We start from the raw sequence: 27,765 nt of genomic DNA, 5'->3' as shown, positions 1-27,765 counted from the left end.
CCTGTCACTCCAGAATTGGCCTTTATAGCCACTCCAGGCGCTGCTTCACAAACCACTGACCACCTCCAGGCGTGTATCCATTGTCTCTCGAGATAAGGAGGCCCAAAAGACACTAATCCCATATTACTACCACATCCCCACCTGTCCCTATATTTCCCTACCACCTACCTATACTAGGGGCAATTGCTAATGGCCAATTTACCTATCAACCTGCAAGTCTTTGGCATGTGGGAGGAAACCGGAGCACCTGGAGGAAACCCACGCAGACACAGGGAGAACTTGCAAACTCCACACAGGCAGTACCCAGAATTGAACCCGGGTCGCTGGAGCTATGAGGCTGCAGTGCTAACTACTGCGCCACTATATTAGCAATGCATACTGAGTATTTGAATGGACATGGTATGGTGGTATAGTGGTTAAGTTGCTGGGTAAGTGACCCAGAGGCCTGCATTAATACAGTGAACCTAAATTCAAAATCCCTCCATGGCAGTTTGAGAATTTAATTTCAGTTTTAAACATCTGGAAGCTGGTACCAGTAAACTAGTTTACTCAGGTCCTTTAGGGAAGGAAACCTGCAGTCCTTCAGTCTGGCCTAAATATGAGTTGAGTTCTACAACAATATGGTTAATTCGTAGCTGTTGTCTAAAGTGGCTGAGCAAGCTATTAAGTTGTTGGGCATAGGCAATAATTGCTGGCCATGTCAATGACACCCACATCTCAAGAGTGAGTTTTTCATTTTGGTTTATTCGCTGTTCAGTAATTTAAGTGTATTTCATTCTTTGCTGCTATGATTGAATAACCTAGCTGGTGCTGGAGTATGCTTTATTGTATTTACTTTTACCATAACACTGGACAATTGTAGTTGTTGGGCATTTCAACCATAAAATGTTGAACAGATGTGATGGGGCTTGTTTAGTGGAATGTCAGTGCATTTCTGTGCTAGTTTTGCAATCCACATCAGTCATTTGTCGGATGACTAGAGTTGTTGCAATATCTTGTCCATATGTTTGAGGAAGATTTCACTGCAGAAATATTTGGTACAGTACAAACCCATTTTTTTTCAGGAATGTAGCAGTAGGCGTAGAACACTGAGGTAATTCACAACATTCATTCAAATACTGACTCTCTGGGAGATGTAGCTGCAAGCAGCATCTTGATTTGTGCTTATGGCTTTATGTAACATCTCAGCACATGTACTTTCATGTGAATCAGTATTGCAGGATACACTGAAAAGTTGCTTTTTAAAAAACTATCCTGATGTCTTGTTAGATTACCCATTATTTCAAAGCATTTTGACAAAGGTAATCTGCCATTTTAGCAATCAAATTTAGAGTTTAATGATGTGGTTCATATGAATCTGCAGTAGCAGTGAATTTAAATGTTAAAATCATACAAATCATGCTTAAACTAAGATGCACTGAAAACGTAAGCACTAATTTTATTTTGCATAACTGAACATTTGATCAAACCATCATAAATGCTTAGACTGCATATCGTGACTTTTTGTAACTATCTGAAGTGGCAAATGAGATTGAGAGCTTAGATATTGCATATCATTAGATCCTGTTAACCTTTCTTTTAATGGGGATGAGTATTTGTTGGAACATGTTACTATTTTTATACCCATTTCTGTGTCAATTGAAAATGCCTGCATTGAAGAGATTGGGTGCACTGCCAGTCTTCAGGGCATGTTAGTGTCTTGCAGCTAGCTGCCAGGCACTTGCCAGCCTTCAACAGCCTCCAATTTTTGCTTCACCCTTTTGGAACACTGCACAACTTTCGCTCAGTATCTCCATTTTTGCTACAGTTTAGAATGGAAATTGAGCAGTACCTAACTAGCTTCTGCCCTTATTTTACCACATTTGGTATACTAATGCCATTTCATGACAGTTTTGATATCAGAAAAATCAAAATGAATAAATTAATATCTCCACTTCTGGGAGTACTTCGAGCTGGCATTACTTATGGAGATCTTAATATTTCTGTCTGTTGAACGGGGCATATACTCTGCTGTAGTATCAGCTGTGGTTTCGTTGGTAGTACACTTGCCTCTGTGTGCTAAGATTGTGGGTTCAAGTTCCACTCCAGGGACTTGAGCCCTTAATCTAGACTGCCACTCCATTGCCGTATTGAAGGACTGCTGTGCTGTCGGCGATGTCTTTCAGATGAGATGAATCACAGGCCCTCTCAGGTGGACAGTATTATTTACTGCAGCACTACTTTGAAAAAGAGCAGGGGAGTTCTCCTGGTGACCTGGCCAATATTTAATCCTCAATCAATATCATTAAAACAGTTTATCTGCTTATCACAATTGATTGTGAGGCCTTGCTGTGCAAGTTGGCTTCTGTGTTTACTACATTACAGCAGTGACTATATTTCGAAAGTACTTCATGGGCTGTAAAGCACTTAGTGACGTACTGAGGATATGAAAGGCGCTATTGAAATGCAAATCTTTTTCTTTAGTTACTGCAGGAAATAGTTTGTTACGTTGACTGAAATTTGTATTTGAATATAATGAGTCCATTATTAGAGAGAGAAGACTTGGTACAATATGACACAAGGACTTTGTAAAATATGCATGCAGATGAGTTTATAAATGTGAATATTAAAATTTAATAGTATCTAGGCTTTGTTAAAATACAGTCAATAATGTTAAAATGCAATACAGTATATAGTTTACAGCTCTGTCTTCTGACCAATTGGTGGCCAATAGATTAATTATATGGAACCTTTGCACAAAGGTGACATTTTCACATTACTACAGTGCAAACTGTATCATAGCCAGAAGCTTGCAGGGGATATTTTTATGAAATGAATTATGTAGAATTGATTTGCAGTAGTGGCATGCTTGACATGCAAAATAGCTCCTGGAAAATGAAGTGTATGTAGATAGATACAGTTGCAAAAAAAATTGTTTATTGCGGGATTCCAGCCTAAAAAGAAAAGACAAAGACATTATAAATTACATGTAATTTTTAAAAAGAACTAAAATGGTGTCTAGCTGGATTCAAAAGATTCTTGGTTTTGCAATATTTTGTTGTACTTCTGCACTGGCAGTGATGGCCATATTGGTGATTGTTCCTTGAGCAGTTGCTCGTAAATGTAAAATCTGTTTCTATGGGAACCATTTACTGTGCTGATACACATCAGGATATTTAATGCTAGCTAGTACCAAAAATGAATTTTTATCCTTTATTTTTATTATAGCATGGAAGATTCATCTTCCGTTATGCTTATCACTGATATATAATGGAGCATCGGGATTCAAGTCACTGAAGCACAGAGATGCAGAACACAGTGCCTGTTTGTATGGAGGCTGATATTTTAGCTTAAAGCTTGTTGTTTAGATTTTATATTTGTTTTTTTCTATAAAATGGCTGTAGGGCTCAGGAAGTCAAGTCTACGTTATCTATCTCGCCTTCAGCTGCAGCTTACAAATGATTGGATTAAAGAAGCTGGCAAACTTTTAGTTTTTTTTTTAAAAATAGCATGCTCTGATTTAAAAGGTCTTATGGCGAGCAATGTAGGATGCAGCTGTCTTTTCAGTTGGACCCGTGGTGGTGAATCTGGCTTGACGTCAATTTTTTTCATTTAAATTTGGGGTCCTGTTGGTGTTCCTGCATGCACATCCACGTGAGCTGGAACATCCGTCACAGTTTTTCCACCGTGTCAAAGAGTAAAATATTTGCCATTTCATGCCACGCTGTAACAAATTTGATACTGCATCCAAAAGGAATGTACTGTATTGCCAGTACCATTTTCCCTTTTTTCCCCTTTCTTCCCCCCCCACCCCACCAAAAAAACCTTGGTAATTTTGAAATTCTCTTGCACAATGACTGTTTCCAGGTAGAGAAGGAATTCAGCTAAATATCACTCAACATTTCTTTTAGGTTTTTGTCAATGACTGGCAGAATTTCAGTATTGTTGAAGCATAACTTTTAATATGTTAGTGCCAATGTGTTATAGAAAAAAATAGCAATTGAACTGTTATGCTTTGAATGTTGTGTTAGTATATATCTGTGATGCAGTTAATGCTATATCTCAAATTGTTACCATCAATATTATACCTGTCAGCTTCAGCTATTTTGAAGCTATTGGTCAACCTTTACTTGTTTGGCTGACAGAGTGGCAGCACTCCAATGAGATGGAGGTGTGGTGGGACTTAGAGCCAAACAGTAAATTTTACAGCATAGCAAACAAAGTTTATTTACTCAGCAAACAAATTCCTATTCACCTTCTTGCATTCTAAATCTAACTACCTTCTTGCTCCTTCTCAAAGCAGGGAAAAATGCCTAAAATGTTGTTTTATGAAAGTTTCACAAGTTTACAATTTTATTGGGATCTCAGTGTTAGCATTGAATTTCTTTCTTTTGGGCCTCCTTATCTCGAGAGACAATGGATACGCGCCTGGAGGTGGTCAGTGGTTTGTGAAGCAGCGCCTGGAGTGGCTATAAAGGCCAATTCTGGAGTGACAGGCTCTTCCACAGGTGCTGCAGAGAAATTTGTTTGTTGGGGCTGTTGCACAGTTGGCTCTCCCCTTGCGCCTCTGTCTTTTTTCCTGCCAACTACTAAGTCTCTTCGACTCGCCACAATTTAGCCCTGTCTTTATGGCTGCCCGCCAGCTCTGGCGAATGCTGGCAACTGACTCCCACGACTTGTGATCAATGTCACACGATTTCATGTCGCGTTTGCAGACGTCTTTATAACGGAGACATGGACGGCCGGTGGGTCTGATACCAGTGGCGAGCTCGCTGTACAATGTGTCTTTGGGGATCCTGCCATCTTCCATGCGGCTCACATGGCCAAGCCATCTCAAGCGCCGCTGACTCAGTAGTGTGTATAAGCTGGGGGTGTTGGCCGCTTCAAGGACTTCTGTGTTGGAGATATAGTCCTGCCACCTGATGCCAAGTATTCTCCGAAGGCAGCGAAGATGGAATGAATTGAGACGTCGCTCTTGGCTGGCATACGTTGTCCAGGCCTCGCTGCCGTAGAGCAAGGTACTGAGGACACAGGCCTGATACACTCGGACTTTTGTGTTCCGTGTCAGTGCGCCATTTTCCCACACTCTCTTGGCCAGTCTGGACATAGCAGTGGAAGCCTTACCCATGCGCTTGTTGATTTCTGCATCTAGAGACAGGTTACTGGTGATAGTTGAGCCTAGGTAGGTGAACTCTTGAACCACTTCCAGAGCGTGGTCGCCAATATTGATGGATGGAGCATTTCTGACATCCTGCCCCATGATGTTCATTTTCTTGAGGCTGATGGTTAGGCCAAATTCATTGCAGGCAGACGCAAACCTGTCGATGAGACTCTGCAGGCATTCTTCAGTGTGAGATGTTAAAGCAGCATCGTCAGCAAAGAGGAGTTCTCTGATGAGGACTTTCCGTACTTTGGACTTCGCTCTTAAGACGGGCAAGGTTGAACAACCTGCCCCCTGATCTTGTGTGGAGGAAAATTCCTTCTTCAGAGGATTTGAACGCATGTGAAAGCAGCAGGGAGAAGAAAATCCCAAAAAGTGTGGGTGCGAGAACACAGCCCTGTTTCACACCACTCAGGATAGGAAAGGGCTCTGATGAGGAGCCACCATGTTGAATTGTGCCTTTCATATTGTCATGGAATGAGGTGATGATACTTAGTAGCTTTGGTGGACATCCGATCTTTTCTAGTAGTCTGAAGAGACCACGTCTGCTGACGAGGTCAAAGGCTTTGGTGAGATCAATGAAAGCAATGTAGAGGGGCATCTGTTGTTCACGGCATTTCTCCTGTATCTGACGAAGGGAGAACAGCATGTCAATAGTCGATCTCTCTGCACGAAAGCCACACTGTGCCTCAGGGTAGACGCGCTCGGCCAGCTTCTGGAGCCTGTTCAGAGCGACTCGAGCAAAGACTTTCCCCACTATGCTGAGCAGGGAGATTCCACGGTAGTTGTTGCAGTCACCGCGGTCACCTTTGTTTTTATAGAGGGTGATGATGTTGGCATCGCGCATGTCCTGGGGTACTGCTCCCTCGTCCCAGCACAGGCATAGCAGTTCATGTAGTGCTGAGAGTATAGCAGGCTTGGCACTCTTGATTATTTCAGGGGTAATGCTGTCCTTCCCAGGGGCTTTTCCGCTGGCTAGGGAATCAATGGCATCACTGAGTTCCGATTTGGTTGGCTGTATGTCCAGCTCATCCATGACTGGTAGAGGCTGGGCTGCATTGAGGGCAGTCTCAGTGACAGCATTCTCCCTGGAGTACAGTTCTAGGTAGTGCTCAACCCAGCGGTCCATCTGTTTGCATTGGTCAGTGATTATGTCCCCCGATTTAGATTTGAGGGGGGTGATCTTCTTGATGGTTGGCCCAAGAGCTCTCTTCATGCCATCATACATTCCTCTGATGTTTCCGGTGTCTGAGGCCAGCTGAATATGACTGCATAGGTGTTGCCAGTAGTCGTTTGCGCAACGCCTAGCTGTTCTTTGTGCAGTACTTCTGGCTGCTTTAAGTGCTGCGGATGTTAAATCGCTGGGGGCTTTCTTGTAGTTCAAAAGTGCAATGCGCTTAGCGGCTATGACAGGTTCCAGCTCTTCATTATGAGATTGAAACCAGTCTGCATTTCTCTTCGCACTTTTGCCGTAGGTGGTCAAAGCTGACTCATAGATGGCGTCTCTGATGTGGGCCCACTTGGTCTCAGCATCCCCCGTGGGAGTGTTTTGAAGGGCTGTTACAAGTGAATTTAGAAATTTTTGTAACAGCTGTGGGTGAGAAATTCTGCTCGTGTTGATGCGCGGGTGGCCCTTCTGCTTGGAATGATGCAACTTCTTTGGTCTGAGTCTAACCTTGCTGCACACCAGGGAGTGGTCGGTGTCGCAGTCCGCACTGTGGAAGCTGCGTGTGATTTGAACACTGTTTAAAGAGGCTCGCCTTGTGACAATGAGGTCTAGCTGGTGCCAACGACGTGATCTTGGGTGCCTCCATGAAACCTGGTGACAGGGTTTAGTGTGAAAGAACGAGTTGGTGATGCAGAGGTTATGATAGGTACACAACTCAAGCAGTCTCTGTCCATTCTCATTCATCCTTCCAATGCCATAGCGCCCAAGGCAGGAGGGCCATGAGTCATGGTCGGCCCCAACCCTGGCGTTAAAGTCCCCCAGCAGGAATAGGTGTTCGGTGTTGGGGATGCTGCTAATGATGTTATGGAGTTGTTCATACCACTCTGTAATTGATCACTTGAAGTTTGAGCCTCCGGGATTGATTTTTGCCCTATGGGCAAAGGTGAGGTTATCTCTTGGTGTCAAGCATCCATCTTTTGATGTTCTGTGCTCATTTCACTATACGACACCGTACGCCTTCACAGCCGAATTTTGCTAGCTTATCGGTGTAATATTTTTATCAAATTAATTTTTCCACTGTTCTTTACTACACTCCTGAAGGCAATAACGCATGTTGGAGTATGGGCTCAAGGTGGCAGCCTTCATGAATTTTGACTCAGTGCCGTTCTTCAGGTGTGATCGCAGGCAGTCATGTTGCTTGGTTCTACAGTTGTAGCACCATCACAACTGAACCTGATCCTATCCACTTCAATATCCATAATTGGATTTCTCAGAAATGGTCTCTGAACTAGGGAAGGTAACCATGGATGCCTTTTGCTTTTTCCCAGCCTGGGATTGCTGAAGTCTGTTGTTGTGTACGACTGCCATTCCTGGTCACTATCAGTTCAGACAGCTTAGAACAGGGATTGTATCTTGGACTCTCCAGGTTTGTACGTCTCAGTACCACACAAGATGGTGAACTCAGCACTGACCCAGTACAGTATCTAAAACTATATAATTTTTTTAACGATAACTCATATGTAAAGTATTTTAGAATTGGCTGGTTTTAAACTAATATTGAAGGTGAGCAATTGAAATGAACTGTATCCTTTTAGGAGTTTCAAATCTTTATAAAACTCGAATTAAAAAAAATTGTAACCTTTTAATGCGTAACATTTTAAAAAGTCCTTCCTTATTTTTCTCTTTTTTTTTTGTCAAGGCCAGAGGCTCAACAGAAAGCTCCTGCGGCTCCCCCTCCTCCTCCACCACCTCCACCAGAGCCTGCTCCTCCAGAACCTGAGGAGGAAATTCTGGGATCTGATGATGAAGAGCAAGAAGATCCTGCTGATTATTGTAAAGGTAAGCCCCAACCTACTGAATTGCAATCGGGTACATCTGGTCTTTATGCTTGATGTATTAGAATGCTTTCTGGCTGAATTTTTTGTGTTCCTGTGTCTACTGAGTTTTTTGCTGTTATGTTGGAAAATATGTCTGTGTGCTGTTGAATTTGGAACAGTATTTAGTGAGTAATATAAAATATATATCCTTAAGGCTTCAAGGCCATCTTAGTATTTCATGGGAGAGGAGGAGTAGATATTTAAAAGTGTCTCCCCTTTCGGACTATAAAGAATTATAAAATTACAGAATAGATGTTTTACTAGAAGAAAAATTACTGTGTATATGGTCATATAATGAATGACATACTCCTGGGAAAAGTCACAAATAATTTATATTTCCTGAAAAGTACAACTATAACTTACAAAGGTTCCACAGAAGTAGGTAATGGAATGCCTTTTCCACCTTAACTTGTATAGATATCACAACTAGGGCAATTAGATGTGTGTCATATGGCTGAGATTAAGAAGGAACTCGCATTTTCTTAGAAACGTTCATGTCCCCCAGGATGTCTTGAAGGACTTTGCATCAATGGATTCATTTTTAAAGCACAGTTAAGTTAAAGTGCACTGTTAAGTAAATAAATCAAATAGGTAATTGCATTAAGCCAGCTTACTTGTGGCAAGGTCCCACAACGAGCAGAGTGAATGATTTGATCTGTTATTGGTGGTGGTAATTGAGGGAGGAATATTGCCCAGGATACAGGAAGAATTCTCTGCTCTTATTTGTACAGTACCGTGGGATCTTTTCTGTACACCTGAGTAGATGGGATTTTGATTAGGAAGTGGCCCTGGAAATAGTGGATGCATTGGTGGTCATCTTCCAAAATTCTATAGACTCTGGAGCAGTTCCTACAGATTGGAGGGTGGCAAATGTAACCCCACTATTTAAAAAAGGAGGGAGAGAAAAAACAGGGAACTACAGACCAGTGAGCCTTACATCAGTAGTGGGGAAATTGTTAGAGTCTATTATAAAAGTTGTGATAGCAGAACACCTGGAAAGCATAAACGGGATTGGGAAAAGTCAGCATGGGTTTACGAAAGGGAAATCATGCTTAACAAATCTACTGGAGTTTTTTGAGGATGTCACTAGTAGAATAGATAAGGAAGAACCAGTGGATGTGATGTATTTGGATTTTCAGAAGACTTTTGATAATGTCCCACTTAAGAGGTTCGTGTGCAAAATTAAAGCCCATGGGATTGGGGGTAATATACTGGCATGGATTGAGAATTGGTTCACAGACAGGAAACAGAGAGTAGGAATAAACGGGTCTTTTTCCAGGTGGCAGGCAGTGACTAGTGGGGTAGCGCAGGGATCAGTGCTTGGGCCCCAGCTATTATGTATTAATGACTTGGGTGAGGGAACTAAATGTAACATTTCCAAGTTTGCAGACGACACAAAGCTGGGGGTGGAATGTGAGCTGTGAGGAGTATGCCAAGAGGCTCCAATGTGAGTTGGACAAGTTGAGTGAGTGGGGGCAAATGCATGGCAGATGCAGTATAATGTGGATGAATGTGAGGTTATCCATTTTGGTTGTAAAAACAGAAAGGCAGATTATTATCTGAATGGTGATAGATTGGGAAAGGGAGAGGTGCAATGAGACCCGGGTCTCCTTGTACAGCAGTCGCTGAAAGCAAGCATTCAGTTGCAGCAAGCAATTAGGAAGCGAATGGTATGTTGGCCTTCATTGCAAGAGGATTTAAGTACAGGAGCAAGGATGTCTTACTGCAGTTATGCAGGGCCTTGTTGAGACCACATCTGGAGAATTGTGTGCAGTTTTGGTCTCCTTATCTGGGGAAGGATGTCCTTGCCATGGAGGGAGTGCACAGAAGATTTACTTGTCTGATTCCTGGGATGGCAGGATTGACGTATGAGGAGAGATTGGGTTGATTAGGCCTATATTCACTAGAGTTTAGAAGAATGAGAGGGGATCTCATAGAAACATATAAAATTCTAACAGGGCTAGACAGGCTAGATGCAGGGAGGATGTTCCCGATGGCTGGGGCGTCCAGAACCAGGGATCAGAGTCTCAGGATACGGGGTATGCCATTTAGGACTGAGATTAGGAGAAATTTCTTCACTCAGAGAGTGGTGAACCTGTGGAATTCTCTACCGCAGAAGGCAGTGGAGAGGCCAAATCATTAACTATATTCAAGAAGGAGATAAATATATTAATGCCAAAGGGATCAAGGGATATGGGGAAAAAGCGGGAACAGGGTACTGAATTAGACTATCAGCCATGATCTTTTTTGAATGGCGGAGCAGGCCCAAAGGGCCGAGTGGCCTACTACTCCTATTTTCTATGTTTCTATTTAATTTCTCATCCAAGCGACAACACTTCTGATAATGTGGTACTCCCTCATTACTGTTAGAAGTCAGCTAAATTATGTGTTCCAACCTGTACGAGGATGTGAACTCTTAACCTGTCTCAGAGGCAAGAATGCTATCGACTTAATCGAGCTTACACTTGATTCCTTTTAAGGAAAAGCTGAAAGCATCTGTAATTATAAAGATTGATTATTTGAATTTGTATTTTATGTTATTTTCATTGCATAATCTATTTCTACTTGTTTTCTGCTTTTTGTGTAACAAGGTTTGTCAAAACAGCTTGTTTTGCCAGGACATTTTCAGGGTTGTGGACATTTGTTTGGATTTCGTTGGTATCTTTGTTGATTCTTGCAAGTTATTTGTTACATTAGTGGTAAAATACCTAAAGCCCTGGATTGCTGCAGCTGCTTAAAAACATTTAGTTATTGGACATAATTGCTGCCTTCAGATCTGGTCATTTGTATTAACAGGTTGAACATCTAAGGCACAGTTGCATCCAGTTGTTTCGGAAATAATCTTTAAGATATGCTTTCAAATGTATGTTTCTTTCTCCAGTTTTTTTTCTCTCTCTCTCTCTCTCTGGTTTCTCTTCTAACTCCCTTCATGCCCTCTCTAAACTCATCTTGACCGTGAGACCTGCTCCCTCGACCCTGTTCCCACTAAACTGCTGACCACCCAACTTTCCCTCCTGCTCCCCATGTGAGTTGAAATTGTTAATCTCTTCAGGTGTTGTTCTTCCCTCCTTTTAAAAACTGCTGTCAGCATTCCTCTTCTCAAAGAAACCAACCCTTGACCCCCATTGTCCTTGCAAACTATTGCCCCATCTCCAACCTCTCTTTGCTCTCCAGAGTCCTTGAATGTATTTTTGCCTCCGAAATCTATGGCCATCTTTCCCAGAACTCCATGTTTGAATCCCTTCAATCAGGTTTCAGCACCTGCCACAGTGCCAGAATGGCTCTTATCAAAGTCACAAAATGACGTTCTATGTGACTGTAACAAAGGTAAACTATCCGTCCTTGTTCTTCGTGATCTGTGTGCAGCCTTGGACACTGTTGGCCACTCCATCCTCCTCCAATGCCTCTCTGCTGTCCTCAAGCTGGATGGGACTGCACTCATCAGGTTCCATTCTTACCTATCTAATCCTTGCAATGACCTCCTCCTGTTCCTGCACCATTATCTCTTGTGACCCCCAAGGATCATCATTGACCCCCTTCCTATTTCTGATTTACATGCTGCCCCTTAGCAACGTCATTCGAAAGCACAGCATTAGTTTTCACATGTACACTGACGATACCCAGCTCTACCTCACCACCGCCTCCCTCCACAACTCTACTGTTGCTAAATTATCAGACTGCTTATCCGTCATCCAGTACAGGATGAGCAGAAATTTCCTCCAATTAAATATTGGGAAGACTGAAGCCATTGTTTTCAGCCGCTGCTCCAAATTCTGTTTCCTGGCTACCTACTGTATCCCTCTCCCTGGCACCTGTCTTAGACTGAGCCAGTCGGTTCAACACCAAGGTGTCATTTTATCCTGAAATGAGCTTCTGACCAACAAGACCATCACTCAGACCACTTACTTCCACCTCTGTAACTATGCCCCTGCCTCAGGCTATCTGCTGAAACCCACATTTATACCTTTGTTGCCTCTAGACTTGACTATTCCAATGCACTCCTGGCTGGTCTCCCACATTCTACCCTCTGTAATTTGAGGTCATCCAAAAATCTGCTTAAAAACTGATCCATACTCGCACCAAGTCCCTTTCAGCTATCACCCCTGTTCTTGCTGATATTGGCTCCCAGTCAAGCAACCTCTTAATTTTTCAAAGCCCTCCATGACCTCATCCTTCCCGATGATCTCTGATCTCTCTAATCTCCTCCAGCCCCACAACCCTCCAAGATATCTGTGCTCCTCTAATCTTGGCCTCTTGAGCATCCCCGATTTTAATTGCACCACCATTGGTGGACGTACCTTTGGTTGCCTAGGTTCTAAACTCTGGAATTCCCTCCCTAAACCCCTCCAACACTCTACCTCCCTTTCTTCCTTTAAGATGTTGCTTAAAACCACCTCTTTGACCAAATTTTGGCCATCTGCCTTAATATCACTTTGTGTCTTGGTATCTAATTTTGCTTTATAATACTTTTGCTAAGTACCTTGGGACATTTTATTATGTTAAAGGTGCTCTATAAATATCATTTGTTTTTTTGAAGTAAAGATTTATTCATTCTTTGAACTTATACAGACATAGAAGATATTGCCATCATCTCATGGAGGCAAAACATCTTGGGGCACCTTTTTAAAGAAGTACATGGTTATGAAGTCATGCTCTCTGCTGTACAAAAGCCTCATCCGAGCCATGCCTCGAGCTGTTTTCTATGATTTAGCACCAATATGAGGAGTAGGGGAGGAGTTCAGTGATCACTTTTTGAACCGTCATGTGCTGCCCCCTCCACCTCCACATTCTCACCTGTAAGTCTCCTTCCCTCAACTCACCACAGTCTCTTTTGCACCCCTTCTGTTGAGCTGTTTTGGGAGAGAAATATCAAACTAAAGCACAGGCTTTTGCAATAGACTGAGGCCTTGAAATGCAATTCTGAGGACAGAGTCCTCTGCTCTCGACACCATTCAGCAGGGCACAGGGGTTAGTAGGAAAGTGAGGGATATGCGACACAATGGGAGAAAAGGAGTTGGGGAGAACACACGTGATGAGGATGATAAGGGAATTGCAGAAGGGCACACTTTCTTTGCAATCCTACACCAAATACAACCTGTAGCCATTGACTTTTTTCCCTGCCACACCAGTACATTCCAGCTGTAACCTCCTACCCAAAAGAAAGAAACAGAGAACCAGGACAGGATAGAGAGGGAAAGAAACTGCAACACAATGACAGCAGAGGCAGTTCTCCAAATTCCCATAGGCAATGCCATGAGAATCAACTGGCCCACTGGTTCTCAAACTTATTTGGTTGAAGGGTCCCTTTTCAAATGAATTGGTAATCATGGGACCCCTTTTTAAATTATACTACTATATAATACTCATTAATATTATAGTGCTGCATGTTTTAATGCTATTGTTCGTCCTTCGAGGTGAAGATGACCATGTCCATCAATTGGAGTGTTTGGTAGCATCCCAGTGGGTACGTCGGTGACTTCTTTATTCTTTGATGGGATGTGAGTGTTGCTGGCAAGGCCAGCATTTGTCATCCATACCTAACTGCCTTTGAGAAGGTGGTGGCGAGCCACCTTCTTGAACAGATACAGTCCATCTGTTGTATGTTCACCCACAGTGCTATTAGGAAGGGACTTCTAGGTTTTGGACCCAGTGACAGTGAAGGAACAACAATATAGACCCAAGTCAGGATGGTGTGTGACTTGGAGGGGAGCTTTCAGATGGTAGTGTTCCCATGCATCTGCTGCCCTTGTCCTTCTAGGTGGTACGAGTTGCGGGTTTGGAAGGTCCTGTCTGAGTCTTGACGAGTTGCTGCGGCGTCTTATGCGAGTGTTTTTATTTTTCGTTCCAAAAAGGCTTTAAGAGCTGATATTTGAATTGTGGATTGAGTGAAGTGTACACAGATTGCAAGGCACCTGTTTCCAAGCAGCTCAACAGGGAAATGACAGCAAGATTTATGACTGTCACATGACTTGATTGTGGGCTTTAGTTTGACTTTGCATTGTGAAAGAAGTGTGGGCTGGACCAGCAGCATGCAGTGAGCTGGCGGGCACCTGTTTTCAGACCAGAGAAAAAAGACCTACTCTCTGTAAAAGAAGACTTTCCTCTCTTGGGAAAAGAAATCCTACATTTGAGGTGGTGGCTGTGGTCTGCCTGTAGAGAGGAAAAGACTCCTGGAGAGAGCAAAAGGAGCCAGGAAAAGAGAATTTGCTGCATAGAGGAAGCCCTGCACTTTAAAGGTAGCAGATTCCTATTGTCTCCAGTCTCTGAATGATCCCTGCCTCAAGAGTGAATCCTATTGCCTTTTGTGTTTTGGGAGATCCTGAAATCTCAAGAAAGCTTCTATTGCTAGAGTGCTATTTCAAAACCCAAGTAGACCTGTTGCTACACCCTTTGTTGAAAGACCTGTGTAACGCCTGCTGCAGACAAATTGCTGTGAACGCCGACCCATCGCAGACCGTTCATCAACCTCGCCTGGCGAAACCTCAAGTGGCATCCGACTATTCGACTCTGGGACAACTCACCGACCCAGAAATATTCTACCAGACCGTGACAACCCAATTATTTTATTATTCCTAAGAAACAGTTGTAAACCAAAAAAGCCATTTTCCCCAGTTAACCAGTTTTTTTTTTGAAGGTGTATGTGTGTGCATGAGTGTTAGGAAGAATAAGTTTTAAAAGCAACTTTTTCATATAGAGTTATGTCATTATTGTTTAAGACTTAGTTTATTAGTAAATAGTTAATTTTGTTGTTTAAAGAAACCTGATTTGGTGTGCTTTATTCAGGGGGAGAAATAGTGTGCTTAATTTGGCTACTTTCCGGTAGGTGGGAAACATTACTAAAATGATATGACCTGTGGAGTAGTGGGACTGAATTAACAGTGCTTTACTCTCTGCTTGATCGTAACCGGTGCATCTGGTAGATGGTACACACAACTGTCACTGTGCCCGTGGTGGAGGGAGTGAATGTTGAAGGTAGTGGATGGGGTGACAATCAAGTGGGCTGCTTTGTCCTGGATGCTTGTTGCGATTTGTGGGAGCTATACTCAACCAGGCAAGTGTAGAGTATTCATCCACACTCTTAACTTGTGCCTTGTAACTTGTCCCTGTCCACGCAGGCTTCCGGGAGTCAGGAGATAAGTTACTCGCCACAGAATTCCCAGCCTCTGACCTGCTATTGCAGACACCTGGCTGGTCCAGTTAGTAGTGCTGTTGAATGTCATGGGGAGATGGTTAGATGACTTTTTGTTTGAGATGATCATTGCCTGGCACTTGTGTGCCACAAATGTTACTTGCCACTTATCAGCCCAAGCCTGAATGTTGTCCTGGTCTTGCTGCATGTGGACACGGACTGCTTCAGTATCTGAGGAGTTGTGAATGGTACTGAAGATTGTGCAATCGTCATTGAACATCCCCACTTCTGACCTTGTAATGGAGGGAAGGTCATTGATGAAGCAACTGAAGGTGGTTGGGACTGCTAAGGCCGATTTGCGTCTGGGCAGTTCGGCTGTAAATAGGGCAGGATTGCGCAGCTGACTGGGTTTTGGATGAGCTACTGGCTTGGAATTTCCTCTCCTTGTGTTTTCTCTCTGCCTCTGATATGTGCTTGCTTTCGAAGGAGGCCGTGCCCTTTTTTATTTTGGTTGCACCAGGTACAGTGATCCTTGGTGAACTTCTCCCAGGACTCAGGGTTGATATCAAAGCTCCTAAACGAAGCCTTCAGAATGTCCTTGTCGCGCCTCATTTGACGCCATGTGAGTGCAACCCAGACTCAAACTCTTCATAGAAGATTTGCTTTGGTAAAAGTGTCAGGCATTCTGGCTCAGGTGAGTATCTCAATGTCTGGTATTTTGTCCTGCCATCTGACCTTTTAGAAGCTTCCGAAGGCAGCTCAAGTGAAAGTGGTTGAACTTCTTGGCATGAGCATGTGTCGAGCAGAGTGGGCAGGACTATTGCTCTTGGACTTTCACTTTGGTAGGCAGACTTACTCTTCGTCATTCCCAGATTGATGATCAAAGTCTGCAGAAGGCTACACTTGCTTTGGCAATTCTTGCATGCATCATCTCATCATCGATATAGGCAGCTCAAGAAAGTGTGCTGCCATGATAGGTGAACTTACCTGCTGCCGACAGGTTTTGGTCATGCACTGAAACCTTGGGATTGAAATAGGGCTTTTCTGGAGCAGGCGAGCACATTACTTCAGTTTTCTTTGCCTTGGTCGTAAGGCCAAAGTTGTTGCATGCATTGGAGAACAAGTCTATGCGACATTGCATGTCCAGCTTTGAACCGGCAACTAGTGCACAGTCATTGGCAAACAGGAAATCACGAAGTATGTCCTTGGACACCTTTGGATTTTTCCTGGAGCCGTCTCAGATTGAGCAGTTTCCTGTCCATGCAATATTTGACTTCAATGTCAGGATCACGATGGGCCCCCTGTCTAAATTATAATACTATATAATTTCATAATGTTATAGTGCTGCATGTTTTAACGTTGTTCGTCTTTTGAGACAAAGGTGACCATTTCCTACATCTGGGGCATTTGGTAGGGTTCCATTGGGTACGTAGGTGAATGTTACGGCAAATCGACACCTAGAAGGTTCTGCTACGTGTTTTAATAATGCTTTTATGAAAGCAGATATTTATACCCACATATAAAGCCAGCCCTGCTTGCTTGCTAAGCACTTTTCACATTATTTTACAGACCCCAGTCTGAACTAGCCTATACAATTTTTATTTTTTTTATTCTTTCATGGGATGTGGGCATCGCTGGCGAGGCCAGCATTTATTGCCCATCCTTAATTGCCCTTGAGAAGATGGTGAACTGCTGCAGTCCATGTGGGGTAGATACACCCACAGTGCCGTTAGGAAGGGAGTGCCAGGATTTTGACCCAGCGACAGTGAAGGAACGATGATATAGTCTTAAGTGAGGATGGTGTGTGCCTTGGAGGGGAACTTGCAGGTGGTGGTATTCCCATGCATTAGCTGCCCTTGTCCTTCTAGTTGGTAAAGGTTGTGGGTTTGGAAGGTGCTGTCTAAGGAGCCTTGGTGCGTTGCTGCAGTGCCTCTTGTAGATGGTACTCACTGCTGTCACTGTGCGTCGGTGGTGGAGGAAGTGAATGTTTGTGAATGGGATGCTAATCAAGTGGGCTCTTTTATCCTGGATGGTGTCTAGCTTCTTGAGTGTTGTTGGAGCTACACCCATCCAGGCAAGTGGAGAGTATTCCATCACACTTCTGATTTGTGTTTTATAGATGGTGGATGGGCTTAGGGGAGAGTCAGGAGATGAGTAACTCGCCGCAGGATTCCTAACCCTAACCTACTCTTGTAGCCTCGGTATTTATTTGACTACTCCAGTTCAGTTTCTGGTCAATAGTAACCCCCAGGATGGTGATAGTGGGGGATTCAACGATTGTAATGCCATTGAATGTCAAGAGGAAATGGTTAAATTCTTGTTGGAGATGGTCATTGTCTGACACTGGTGTGGGGGGAATGTTACTTGCCACTTACTTGCCAAGTCTGGATATTGTCCAGGCCTTTCTGCATTTCTACATGGACTGCTTCAGTATCTGAGGAATTGCAAATGGTGCTGAACATGGTGCAATCATCATCGAATATCCTCACTTCTGACCTTATGATTGAAGGAAGGTCATTGATTAAGCAGCTGAAGATGGTTGGGCCTAGGACACTACCCTGAGAAACTCCTGCAGCGTTGTCCTGGAGCTCAGATGATTGAATCCAACAACCACAACCATCTTCCTTTACGCTAGGTACAACTCCAACCAGTGGAGAGTTTTCCCCCCGATTCCCATTGACTCCAGTTTTGCTAGGGCTCCTTGATGCCATACTCTGTCAAATGTTGACCTGATGTCAAGGGCAGTCACACTGTCCTCACCTCTTGAGTTCAGCTCTTTTGTCCATGTTTGAACCAAGGCTGTGATGAGGTCAGTAGCTGAGTTGTCCTTACGGAACCCAAACTGAGCATCAGTGAGCAGGTTATTGCTGAGCAAGTGCTGCTTGATAGCACAGTCGACAACACCTTCCATCACTTTGATAATCGAGAGTGGCCTGATGGGGCAGTAATTGGCTGGATTGATTTTGCCCTTTTTTTTTTGTTTATAGGACATACCTGGGCAATTTTCCACATTGCTGGGTAGATGCCAGTGTTGTAGCTGACTGGAACAGCTTGGTTAAGGGTGCAGCATGTTCTGGAGCACAGACCTTCAGTTAGATTGCCAGAATGTTGTCAGGGCCCGTAGCCTTTGCAGTATCCAGTGCCTTCAGTCGTTTCTTGATATCATTAAGAGCGAATCAAATTGGTTGGAGAGTGGCATCTGTGATGCTGGGGACTTCAGGAGGAGGCTGAGATGGATTATCCAGTCGGCACTTCTGGCTGAAGATTGTTGCAAATGCTTAATCAGCCTTATGTTTTGCACTGATGTGCTGGGCTCCCCCATCATTGAGGATGGGAATATTTGTGGAGCCACCTCCTCCAGTTGGTTGTTTAATTGTCCACCACCATTCACGACTGGATGTGGCAAGACTGCAGAGCTCAGATCTGATCCGTTGGTTATGGGATCGCTTAGCTCTGTCTATTGCATGCTGATTATGCTGTTTGGCATGCAAGTAGTCCTGGGTTGCAGCTTCCTGCAAGTGTTGCACTTCCCATGTCACTCTTTGTAAAACAGCATATGTTTTGGTTCATTGTGAGAATTGCCATGGGACAGCAACTATGTATTTTTTGAGGGTATTTTGTTATATAATGGCTGCTTTCTTAGATTTATTGCTGTTGAAACTGTTTAATCTGTTCAGAATACGGTTTTGCAAGTTTAATATGGGACATAGAATTTTTAGTTCCCCATTTAGAAGTTCAAATTTTGGTTGAATTTATGAAGCCTTGCTTTGCAGGCTGAAAAGTGGCAGTTTGATCAGACATTGTAGTATTTAAAGTGTGAGATTTGCCTAATGCATTTGGAATACTCTACAAGTAGTGTTTAATGGGGAGAGATTAAATACAGTTCATTAATTGTTTTTAATCTTAGCTGTTTAGGTTTTAATCAAATTTATGCATATAGTTTAATCTTTGTGTAAAGTTAAGCATGTTCATTTTACTTTAAATCTGATGAATTATAGGGCAAGAAAGGGATGTAAATAGTACCAAGGAGTCTAAATAGTACCAAGAGATCTAAAACATAATCCCACATCAGGAATGAATGTATAATCCTGTGCCAGCAGGTCTGGCAACCACAGAAGGGGGATTTAAATCAGTGGGAGCAGTTAAGGGAAGCTATGTGATAAATGCCCCAATGGAACCTTTCCCAGTAAGGAGGCCCCACTTGACTAAACATCAACCCCTGATAGAAGCCAGTCATTTTAAATGATGGTTGCTGCATTTGATACTCGCAGTTCTGCTCAATATAAGTATAGATAAGGTTATGAACCATACTATGTTTAATAACAATGAAGCACCATTTTTACCTAGCATAGTTGATGCATGGGTGTTTATCCTCTTTGAAAGGATCTTAACCTGGTTCTGAAAAATAGATCATCCAATGAAGGGTTCATTGACTTCTATAAGTCTTGTGTGAAGATGGTGTTGGAAGGTACATAACAGCTGGCAAAACAACACTGGCCTGGGTCTCGCAGCATTCAAACATTATTACAATGTGTTATTAGCAATTTGTTAAGATTAAGGATGCATCTTAGTTCAGTCGCTGCACTAGACACATGACTGAGTGAGCTCCTATTTGCAATGGTCCCTACAGGGTGTTCAATAATTCTTGGACACAAATTCTAGACTTCTGATGTTGTGGAGAGACATGCTGATGGGTGTCCTTCATGTGTGTGGTCCTCTCCCATATAGGAAATGTTAAAATGTTTGTGGAGGACTTGACAGGGAGGCACCACAAAAGATTACTCCAAATGGGGGACATTTTTACCTCCCCAGTGCTCCCAGCCCCAAAGGCCTTGTTTCTTCCAAACCCTGAAACTTTGTCTTACATCCCAGTGTTACCAGATCCTACTTAATCTCTCCATGCTCCTCCCCCGATTCAGACAAACTGCTGCTCAGTGCTCAGTAACTTAGCAACCTCTCCAGTGCTGCAACATCCAAGACCCTTTACTCCCAGTGCTGACAGCTCTCAATGCCCTCCCCAATGTTCTTCGGTCCTCCACAGCACTGCCATTGCATTGCGCACCCTGCAGTACCATGAGGTCCCAGAAAGCACTGTTATTAGAGAGTGATTCTATTTTTTTGTAAAATATGTTTTCAGGACTTATAGTTGAATTATGAACACTGATTCATCTGGAATCTTGAAGAGTGGCTGAATTTTGTATTCAAAAAAAAAAAGTCACCAGCAGATTCCTTGATTTGGCTTGCAAACAAGTCTTACTGGAAGGCACATGTCTGTGGAGAAGCACCCAGCAGGGGTTGTTTTTGAGTTGGGGAGATGCTTACAAAGAAGTGACAGGTCACTATTTATAGAGGTCAGGAGGCTTGATTTGGGGACTGTTTTTGGTTTCAACTTGAACTGTTACAACAGACAGTTGGTTTTTGCCTGCCAAAAAAGACCCAGCTCTCTGTCTTGAAAAAAGAAACCTTGCATTTCTGGTGTGTCAGTTTCCTATTTCCAGTTGTATTTGAAGAAACCCTGCGTATCGAATGTGTGGGAACTGAAATCTTGTTGCTGCGTTTCTGCTGCAAGACCTATCTGAAGTCTATGCAGCTGCATTTCTTGGAAAAATCACCCAAAACTATCTTCATCGCCTGGAAAGAACTGTTCCAGGAAGATCTCAGTGACAGCTGTCCATACGCATTTGGGACGCCAAACCAAAACAAAGGACATCTTTCCATATCCTGTCTTTTTTTCTTCAAGTAGAGAAGATATTCAACCTAAGTGATTTTTTTTTTTTAACAGCCATAAACAAAAATCCCTTTCATTTTTCTGGTTATCTGGTAGATTTATGTATGATGTATGTATGTGAGGGGTTAAGATAAATGTAAATTTGTGTGTGTATGTTTTACTTCATTATTGTTTAAGACTTGGTTTATAATAAACTGATAATTTAGTTGTTTATTAAAGAAACCTGGTTGGTGTGTTTTGTTCTAGGAAGAATAGAGTATATGGTTGACCGTATTGGTGTGGGAAAATTTAAATATATGTTGTGACCTGTGGAGAAGTAGGACTAGAATAAACAGTGCACTTCTCCCACCTCGATCGTAACATATTATTGGGGGCTTTGTGCAGGATTAACCCAGTGCTGACAACGCACAATTATAAGTGGGGTAATAATTGAAAAAGGAAAAATAAAAGAACTAGGTTTCTTGTGTAATAGAATAAAGTAGACACCACCAGAGTGTATTTAACTGTTGCTGCAACTTTTCTGCAGATGGAGATGTAACCCTGAGTGGTTTGAGGTACTTAACCAAGGTTAAGCTAATAGCGTTGGCAGCAAAATTGGGGTTAGGGTTAAAACCAGGAGCTGAGAAAGCAGACATAATTGAAGTATTAGCATAATATTTACAATTGTGGAAGAAGAAAGCAAACCAAAGGGTAATGCAGTTGAATTAGCTAAAGTTCAGTTACAAATGAGGCAGCTTGAACTTGACAAGGAAAAAGAAATAGAAATAAGAAAACTTGAGCAGGAAAAAGAATTGAAAAAACTTGAGCTTGAGAAAGAATTGATAATGAAAAAACATGAACTAGAATTTCAAAGATGGAAAGAAGAAAGGGAAGTTGAAGTTTAAAAAGCTGAAACTAAGTCAAAAGGGTGGCCTTGACTTCAAGGAAAATTCTGGTGAGCAAAGATCTGACTCATATGAACATACGAATTAGGAGCAGGAGTAGGCCACTCGGCCCTTCGAGCCTGCCCTGCCATTTAGTAAGTTCATGGCTGAACTGCTTACTCCACGTTTCCACCTACCTCCGATAACCTTCCACCCCCTTGCTTATCAAGACTATATCTACCTCTGCCTTAAAAATATTCAAAGACTCTGCTTTCACTGCCTTTTGAGGAAGAGAATTCCAAAGACTCACGACCCACTGAGAAAAATTTTTTCATCTCTGTCTTAAATGGGCGGCCCCTTACTTTTAAATGGTGACCCCTAGTTCTAGATTCTCCCACAAGGGGAAACATCCTTTCCACATCCACCCTGTCAAGACCCTTCACAATCTTGTATGTTTCAATCAAGGCACCTCTTACTCTTCTAAATTCCAGCGGATACAAGCCTAGCCTGTCCAATCGTTCCTTGTAAGACAGTCTGCCCATTCCAGGTATTAGTCTAGTAAACCTTCTCTGTATTGCCTCCAACGCATTTACATCCTTCCTTAAAGAAAGACACCAATACTGTGCTCAGTACTCCAGATATGATCTCACCAATGCCCTGTAGAGCTGAAGCACAACCTCCCTACATTTGTATTCAATTCCCCTCGCGATAAACGATAACATTCTATTAGCTTTCCTAATTACGTGCTGTACCTGCATACAAACCTTTTGCGATTCATGCAGGAGGACACCCAGATCCCTCTGCATCTCAGAGCTCTGCAATCTCACGGTAGATCATACGCTTTTTTATTCTTCCTACCGAAGTGGACAATTTCCCACTTTCCCACATTATACTCCATTTGCCAGGTCTTAGCCCACTCACTTAACATATCTATACCCCTTTGTAGCCTCCTTGTGTCCTCTTCACAAGTTACTTTCCTACCTATCTTTGTGTCATCAGCAAATTTAGCAACCATGCCTTCGGTCCCTTCATCTAAGTCATTTATATAAATTGTAAGAAGTTGAGGCCCCAGCACAGATCCTTGTGGCACACCGCTCGTTACATCTTGTCAACCAGAAAATGACACATTTATGCCTACTGTCTGTTTCCTAGGCAATCTTCTATCCATGCCAATATGTTACCCCCTACACCAGGAACTTTTATTTTCTGCAATAAGCTTTGATGTGGCACCTTATCAAATGCCTTCTGGAAATCTAAATACAGTACATCCACCGGTTCTCCTTTATCCACAGCACATGTAACTCCCTGAAAGAACTCCAATAAATTGGTTAAACATGATTTCCCTTTCACAAAACCATGTTGGTTCTGCCTGATTACCTTGATTTTTTTCTAAATGCCCTGCTATGACATTAATAGCTTCTAACATTTTCCCTAAGACAGATGTTAAGCAAACTGGCCTGTAGTTTCCTGCTTTTTGTCCCCGTCCCTTTTTGTATAAAGGAGTTACATTTACTATTTTCCAATCTAACGGAACCTTCCCTGAATCTAGGGAATTTTGGAAAATTAAAACAACGCATCAGCTATCTCACTAGCCACTGCTTTTAACACCCGAGGATCAAGTCCGTCAGGACCCAGGGACTTGTCAGCCCGCGGCTCCAAAAATTTGTTCAGTACCACTTCCCTGGTAATTGTAATTTTCTTGTGTTCCTCCCTCCCTTCTGTTTCCTGACTTCCAGCTAATGCTGGGATGTTACTTCAAAAGTGAAGACTGATGCATTGAAATGTATCTATTCTTTGTATTCTGAAATATCCCCTTAAATGTCTGCCACTGCATCTCTATTGACCTATCCCTTAACCTGATTTGCCAGTTCACTTTAGCTAGCTCTGCTTTCATGCCCTCGTAATTGCCCTTATTTAAGTTTAAAATACTAGTCTCGGGCCCACTCTTCTCTCCCTCAAACTGAATGTAAAATTCAATTATATTATGATCACTGCTACCTAGGGGTGCCTTAACTGAGATCATTAATTAACCCTATCTCGTTGCACAATACTAGGTCTAGTATAGCCTGCTTTCTGGTTGGCTTCAGAACCTGCTGTTCCAAGAAGTTATTCCTACATCATTCTGTGTACTTCTCATCTAGGCTAACTCTGCCCCTCGGATTTTTCCAGTCTATATGTAGGTTAAAATCCTCCATAATTATCACTGTACCTTTCTGGCAAGCTGCCTTTATTTCTTCCTTTATACCCCATCCTACAGTGTGTTTAACGTTAGGTGGCCTGTACACCAATCCCACAAGTGACTTCTTGCCTTTATGATTTCTTATCTCTACCCAAACTGCTTCTACATCCCGGTCTCCTGAACTTAGGTCATCCCTCTCTATTGCGCTAATACCATAATTAATTAACAGAGCTACTACTCCACCTTTTCCTAGCTTCCTGTCCTTCCTAAATGCCATGTACCCTTCAATCTTCAGGTCCCAATCTATATTGTCCTGCAGCCATGTCTCTGTAATGGCTATCAGATAGTACTTATTTATTTCTATTTGCGCTCTCAGTTCATCAGTTTTGTTTCAAATGCTATGTGCATTCAGATACAGAGTCTTTAGTTTTGTCCTTTTATTATTTTTGTAACCTCTAGCCTTATCTGTTGATTTACTCTTAGATTTGTATGCTCCGTCCCTTCCTGTCACAGTCTGTTTAGCATTTCCCATATTAATACCTTTCTCTCTTGCCTTGTGTCTACTCCTTGATTTACCATATCTTCCCAAATTTGATCCCTTGCCCCCACTATTCAGTTCAAAACCCTCTCTACTTCCCTCATTATGCGGCTTGCTAGAACACTGGCCCCAGTATGGTTCAGGTGTAGACTGTCTGAATGGTACAGCCACCATTTTCCCCAGTACTGGTGCCAGTGCTCCATGAACCGGAAGCCACTTCTACCACACCAGTCTTTGAGCCACGCATTAATTTCTCTAATCTTTGCTCTATGCCAATTTGCACGTGACTCAGGTAATAATCCAGAGATTATTACCTTTGAGGTTCTGCTTCTTAATTTGGTGCCTAGTTCCTTATACTGACTATGCAGAACCTCTTTCCTTGTCCTGCCTATGTCGTTGGTACCTACATGGACCACGACGACTGGATCCTCCACCTCCCACTGTAAGTTCCTCTTCAACCCTGAGCAGATGTCCCGAACCCTGGCACCGGGCAGGCAATGCAGCCATCTGGGCTCTCTTTGCTGCAGAGAACTCCAACCCAGGACCCAGCAGAGAGCTGTTTAAATTTGTGCCAGCCCTCCCTATGTTTGAGGAAAGGGACATAGAGGCATTTTCCTTTTTATTTTTGAGAAAGTCAAACAGATGAAGTTGCCAAAGGAAAGTTGGACACTGCTTATGCAAAGCAGGCTGATGAGCAGAGTCATGAAGTTTATGCCATGGTTTCTGAGGAGACTTCTGCAGATTATGAGATGGCAAAAAAGACTATTCTTGCTGCGTATGAAGCTTACCGAAGAAATTTCGGAACCTCCGGAGATCGGCTGGGCAGACTTGTATAAAATTTGAGAGGGTAAAGCAAATTAATTTTGATCGTTGAATACGGACACCAAAGATGATAGCCATGTATGAGAACTAATTCTCCTGGAAGAATTTAAAAATTCACTCCCTCCATTAGTAAGAACCCACGTAGAGAACCAGAAGGTTTCAATGGCCAGACAGGCAGCGGAAATTGCTGATGATTTTGAGCTTGTGTATAAGCCCAAACCCTTTGTCTGTCACCCCCAGAAACCCAAGAAGGATAGCAGGTGAGAAGGTGAAAGGAAGGCAAGTAGCCGGGGACAAGAAAGGATAGCTGGGAATGCCCCAGGATCTCCTCTTCAGGCCAAAAAGGAAGATGCTGAGGGTGGAAGTGAGGTCCGCAAGCCGAAGTTGTCACAAAGTGGGATGTTTTCGTGCAGAATGGTGGAAGTTGCGGGGTAAATCCATGGAACTTATTGAGGTACACAAAGCCAATGCAGAGAAAGAGGTTCTGAGCGAGTACAGCAGATCAGGCTGTGGCTCTGACAGCAGCTGTAAAGTCAAATACAAATACCAATGTGAGTGCAGGGGTTGTGAATAAGATACCTGAGAGTTACAGGGAATTCTTGTTGAAAGGTGAAGTAATTCCTTATCCGTCAATTGAGGCAGGTAAACCTATAGTTATACTTAGGGATACAGGAGCCACCCAAACTCTCTTGTTGGGGTAAGAATAACATTTCCACCAGAGAATGCACTGAATGCAAAGTTTTCGTGAATGGTATTGGCGGGGTGTATATACCCGTATCTTTCTATCGGGTGCACCTAGAGTGTGACCTAATGTCTGGAATGGTAACTGTAGGAGTTGTCCATAGTTTGTCAGTAGACAGTGTTGACCTACTCCTGGGGCATGATGTGGCCAGTGCGAAAGTAGTCGCTTCTCCAGTAGTCACGGAAAAACAAAATGAAGTTCAAGGGACAGAACACTTGCAGGAATAGGTTCCAGGAATTTTTCCTTCATGGTCGGTTGGACCACTCCAGTCAAAGCCCCCAATCAAAACATGTGATTCTGATTGTGGTGGGAAAAACGCACTGTTAATTCAAGCATGTCCCTCCACAGATGGCCTAACATGTTATCTTAAATTTTCCAAATTCAAGAAAAACCCAGCCAAATTGTACCATCTATTAACCCCTGAATGAGGGTAACCAAGCCAACAAATGAACTGTTTAATTAGAAAAACTAAATTCTTGAAGATATAAACAAGGTTTAAGATAGAAAAATTAGAGTCCTTGCAAATTTGTGCTCCAGCTGGAGGTGAAAAAGTCCAAGGTTGCGTGAAGTGCTCACAGCCGAAGTCCGATGGAGAGAAAAAAGGTTTTTCAACAGTACAACAGTCCGTAGTCTAATTCCAGCAGTAAGTGATGCTTTCCTTCTCCAGCGATGACCACAGTAGATCAACAACTGGCAACCATTTTCAATAGAATCAATCTGGCTTTAGAGTTTTTGAGGGATAAAAGATTGTCACGGTCCAACGTCCCTTCCTTCAGTTTAATTGGGCTGAGAGTGCTTCTTTCAGATGCTAACATGTGTCCTCTCTTCGAACAGGCTGTTTACACTATAAGCCAGTTTAAAATTAAATTGTAACAAATGTATCTGTTGATGCGCAATCCGAGTGGCTGTATCTAAGGTAACAAGAATGCACCCTTTGAATCACAGTCTCTGAAGGGCTGTATCCGAGGCAACGAGAATACATTATTTGACTCAGTCTTTCGAGCTTGCTGCCTTAAAGCAGTACGACTCTCTTTTTCACATCACGTTCTTCCCGGAAAAAAAAACTACAGGATCATAACATTAGTAACCCAAGCAATGGCTAAACAAGTTCCGTTGTCAGAGGTGAAATTGGCGCCACAGATAGCCGTATATCTGAAACTTCCTTTGGGGATTTGGATAATCCAAAGGTAATGTTTAACAAGTCTTTCCTGATCATGGCTTAGCAAGCTAAATAAAGTGGCATAATCAGCTCAAACGGAAATTTAGTCAAAAGGAGCTCCAGAATGTTGTTAATGGGATTGTGATGAGAAAGTGGAGACCTCCTCACAGATCTGCAAACGAAGAATGGACAGTAGTTTATCAGATCGTGGTACCGCCCAAGTATCGCCAGGAACTATTAAGGTTAGCGTATGCAATTCCTATAGTGGGACGCGTTGGGATCCGCAAGATCCAGTCACGTATAGGTCGACATTTTTACTGGCCAGGTCTTTTCAAGGACGTGGTGCAGTTTTGTAAAATACATCATGCGTGCTAGATTGTGGGAAAACCGCAACCTACCATAAAATTGGCACCTGTGATT

The 27,765-nt window shown here is 42.8% G+C and overlaps 1 protein-coding gene across 5 annotated transcripts in view; it reads left to right on the top strand.

Moving 5' to 3' along the window:
- The window catches only part of LOC137384792 (SRSF protein kinase 2-like), a 328,433-nt gene that overhangs the window by 112,605 nt on the left and 188,063 nt on the right, over positions 1-27,765 (top strand). For all 5 annotated transcript variants that reach the window (XM_068059274.1, XM_068059278.1, XM_068059276.1 and 2 more), the window contains one exon: positions 8,008-8,147. In XM_068059274.1, coding sequence (XP_067915375.1) covers positions 8,008-8,147 — 140 coding nt within the window. The remainder of the gene's footprint in view (positions 1-8,007; positions 8,148-27,765) is intronic.

Source organism: Heterodontus francisci, chromosome 27 (assembly GCF_036365525.1).
Source record: "Heterodontus francisci isolate sHetFra1 chromosome 27, sHetFra1.hap1, whole genome shotgun sequence".
NCBI classification, from domain to species: Eukaryota; Metazoa; Chordata; class Chondrichthyes; order Heterodontiformes; family Heterodontidae; genus Heterodontus; species Heterodontus francisci.
Note: the sequence above shows the minus strand (reverse complement) of the source record. Positions and strands in the feature narration are given on the sequence as shown.